This window comes from Triticum dicoccoides, chromosome 2B, assembly GCF_002162155.2.
Source record: "Triticum dicoccoides isolate Atlit2015 ecotype Zavitan chromosome 2B, WEW_v2.0, whole genome shotgun sequence".
NCBI classification, from domain to species: domain Eukaryota; kingdom Viridiplantae; phylum Streptophyta; class Magnoliopsida; order Poales; family Poaceae; genus Triticum; species Triticum dicoccoides.
This window is the reverse complement of record NC_041383.1, coordinates 627,684,317-627,688,048: the sequence shown is the minus strand read 5'-3', so window position 1 is coordinate 627,688,048 and position 3,732 is coordinate 627,684,317. Positions and strand designations below refer to the sequence as shown.

The 3,732-nt window shown below is 43.1% G+C and overlaps 1 protein-coding gene across 1 annotated transcript; it reads right to left on the bottom strand.

Moving 5' to 3' along the window:
- Positions 1–363: 363 nt before the first annotated feature.
- On the bottom strand, positions 364–2,451 carry LOC119365247. The gene is made up of 2 exons (XM_037630859.1): positions 2,104–2,451; positions 364–998 (listed from the first exon to the last, which is right to left on the bottom strand). Exons 1-2 carry the CDS (start codon positions 2,366–2,368, stop codon positions 784–786), a joined length of 480 nt encoding a protein of 159 aa, XP_037486756.1. The 5' UTR covers positions 2,369–2,451; the 3' UTR covers positions 364–783.
- Positions 2,452–3,732: the final 1,281 nt, after the last annotated feature.

Below are 3,732 nucleotides of genomic sequence, written 5' to 3'. Positions count from 1 at the left end.
TTGCCCCACAATTACCGTGCTATACCTCAATTAGCTCTGAAAAGTATTCATGTTGTTGAAACTGAAAAGACTGATAATCACAGTGCTAGAAATACTACCGTAACAAATTACTTCTTTGATACACATATTGGTAAGTTGTTATTATATAGTGTTCAATAATATTATCTTTATTGATATCCGATAACTTCTGCTTAATTTATGAGCATCATAAGCATCATAATGTTCCGAATGCTGACCACATTGTAAATCGTATGAGAAAACAGCTAGCAGGAGAATTAAGAGTATAGTGCTATTACACAGGCTTCACAACCAGTAGGCAATGTTAGCCTATCACACATTAAAATATTAAAACTACGGGTGACAAAATAGGAACATGTACCGCCTTGTCTTTCACATATAATGTTCAGAAACAGGTTACCAAAGAGTACACAGCCTGGAGAAGTGACCAAAATAGCCGCACGCGCGCGCGCTCGCACACACACACACACACACACACACACTGATTAAATACATCTGGACAAAATGTTACTCCCTCTGTCTCAAAATGCAAGACATCAAAAAATGGTACTACTTGAATCAGGCTATTTCAACACCAACATGTTACATTTTGAGACAGAGGGAGTACATCCATAGTGTAAATATCAATGCTTTGTCAGTAACAGATCCTGCCTAAGTACTACTTGAATCAGGCTATTTCAACACCAACATGTTAAAAATGGTACAATTGCTGAGTGAGCAAGCAGCCCCACACGTAATAGATAAAACAGAAGCACGATATCAACGCTACCGTTTTCTTTGAAACACAGGATGTATATTCACATTCAGTTGCTCCACCTTCTCCATGCGAGCAACACATTGCTTCATTTTCTCCAGTAGATTGGGCATGGCCGCGATATTTGCCTCGGTCTTGGACTTGAACATATTTAGCTTTTCAAGCGTAGCTTGTTCAGCTTCGGCGTGCGAGGCTCCAGCTGCAGATTGCGCTTCAACTGGAACTTCTGCAATATCCATAATGGTGTCAGCCTTGGTGTACTACCATATTTTTGTAAAATTGTCACTGCATTACTATACGTTTGCCCTTTATTCATGCCATGACAACTGATGTTTAATCTATCATGGTTGCAAAGTAGCAGTCTGAGCTTGTAGTCAGGTATTTTTCGAGTAAATAACAGCAAAATTCGTAGGGGCTGACTTCTGAGTTCTGATGATGTGACGCACATATTTAGTTGAATTTGCAAAGGAGAAAACAGGGCGAGAAAAATAGCAGTCCACATTTTTAGCTTTCGCATTTGAAAGGGCAAATAATTGTGGGTTACAGTTATCTCAGCAATTGCCGACCAGATAACAAACCCAGCTAAAACCACAATGCATCCAATCAGGATTCACTCTGCCAGCTCACGCCTTGTAAAATAACCATGCAACATGTTTTCTTACACATAATATATGTCAAACTTTACATAATTCCCCGTCACTCACAGTAGAACACAACAATCCTGTAAGGTCAAATGATAAATTGCCAACATTTCGTTTCTTAACTGAACTAAGTTGAGCTTACCATAAGAAGAAATAAGCAAGAATTTCTAGGTTCTGTTTCACGCTGCAGTCGATTATGATGATCATGTTTGCCTAACAAAATTATGCCTATTTTGCTGTTTGGCTAACAAAGCTTCTCTCTGTCTTCGTGGTTATATTTCCACAACTGATTATACAGTTAGTTCCGCACAACACAACAAAGCTTAGCAAGCACAAGCTGAGCCTAAGCAAATATTGTCAACTACAAGTGGCAATCAAATAACTTACCTAGACTAGAAATCAATGATTCTGATTCCTATGATTATTTGAGGAAAATTTGTGCAAACAGAAACAAATCCCTCCCTCCGTTTCTCTCATTAGCTCAAAAGTATCAACACAGATCCAAAATGCTGGCTTTTACCCATGTCTCCCTATTCCCAAGCCCTGACTAGCAGTGAATCACAAACGGGGGGCATTTTTCTATGTATACTTCAAGCACTACCTATCGACGGGCAAATCATACAAACCCCCAAAATGGGGGCGAACTAACCGGAAACCCTAGTACCGGAGCAAGGCCGGAAGCGCGCATACCTACGCAGGCGGGCGGGCGAAGGGCATCGAGGCGCGATACTGTAGCGTCTATGAAGCGGGCGGCGGCGTCACGGCGGTGCTCGAGTATCCGGCGGCCCAGATCGGCAACCTCCCTCTCCAGCTCCTCAATGTCCTCCTCGTCCGCCGCCTGGTCCGCCCCTAAGGAGGTGGAGGAGGAGGCGACGGCGGAAGATGCAGGGGCCTTGCGCTTTAGGCGGTTGGGCGTTGCTCCGGCTTGCCTCGGCGACGGCGAGCGCCCCGCCATGGGGAGCTAGGAGTGCGTGGGAGCGGAGGCGAGCAGAGAAACGGACGAAGGAGAGGCGGAGAGAGAGATTCAATTTGGGCGGATGGGAGGTGGGACCCGCATTAAAGTTAGCTCGCTTCTCTCTTCTTCTTCTGAATCTGAAGAGGGGTCACTTCTGAAATCTCAAATTCAAATGAAATTGGGCGGAGCAACTCACACAATGTCATTTGAACGGAGAGCAATTTGAGAGACCATTGATGCGATGACTTTGACATTTTTTTCCGTGTTGTTTTGCAGTATGGTCCAATTTCTTTAACCATTTGGACCAATGATGATGGATTGCAAGCTTGTTTTGCATGGGGTGTCGCTTCAACCGATGCTTCTTCTGTGACTTCTAAATCTCATCCTGGGGTGAGTGGCTATTGTTGTTTGTAAAACATGATATAAGGAAAGCATTTGCAGACGTCCTTTTTTATATAATCGGAAGAAGAAGAAGGCTAGTACGTTTTACAATGTAATTTTATTTTGTAATGGTCGGTTTGCGTCCAATTGTCATTCATATATTGATTATTGTTTTCTGATAAATATCATATGTAAGATGCCTTTTAGCTTTGAAAAAAGAAAAATCTGACGGCTTTGAAGATCACGACCGCTCAATCCCAATGCGACGACTATGAAATAATGAAAATGGAAGAAACGGGACAACGTTTGAACAAGATTGTATTCACATATATTCCATCCATCTGGAATGTAAGGCGTATTTTGTTTTGCCTGAAACAACATTCTGGTAGACATATATTGTAGAGCATCTCCAACAAGTTCCCCTTCCCGTATAAAAAACTTGATTACGCCAAGTTGAGACAAAAAGATTGCTTCAACAGTTCGTAAACGCGAAAAAAATTAGGGACACATATAATTGGCCCAACTTTCCCTTCTGGAGGAAGAAAACCTTCCCCTAAAATTGGTGGGAGGCAACATTGAAGTTTCATGCCGCCTCCACACCAGCCGCCCCATCGCGCCACCTCGCCCTGTTGTGCTGCCCGACCGCCTCGGCCCGTCGCTGCCTCTTCATGTAGAGTCGGCCGCCTCACACCCTCCTCTCCAAGCCACGCATCCCGAACTCACCAGACCTCCCCCGACCGGCCACCCATTCATCTTGTTCGCATTGTGAAAGCATATTGCTTCATTGGTGGTTTTGGTAATTCATGTCAAAATACATCTTATTGGACTAATGTTTCCCTCAAGTATATTCCAGAAAAAATTCAAGCTAGGGAAGTAGATAGATGGAGATGTGGACCCCTCAAGCTACAAGAACAATCATTGGCAAAAGCTCCAAAACTACTTTTTTGGTTAAGTGATCAAAGATCACATTGAGTCTATAGGAA

Excerpts from the sequence above, each read along its gene's own strand:
- LOC119365247 (XM_037630859.1), bottom strand. The coding sequence starts at position 2,368 with ATGGCGGGGCGCTCGCCGTCGCCGAGGCAAGCCGGAGCAACGCCCAAC. Across the intron at positions 999-2,103 it reads TCGCCCGCCCGCCTGCGTAG|AAGTTCCAGTTGAAGCGCAA; the intron begins GTATGCGCGCTT and ends TGGATATTGCAG.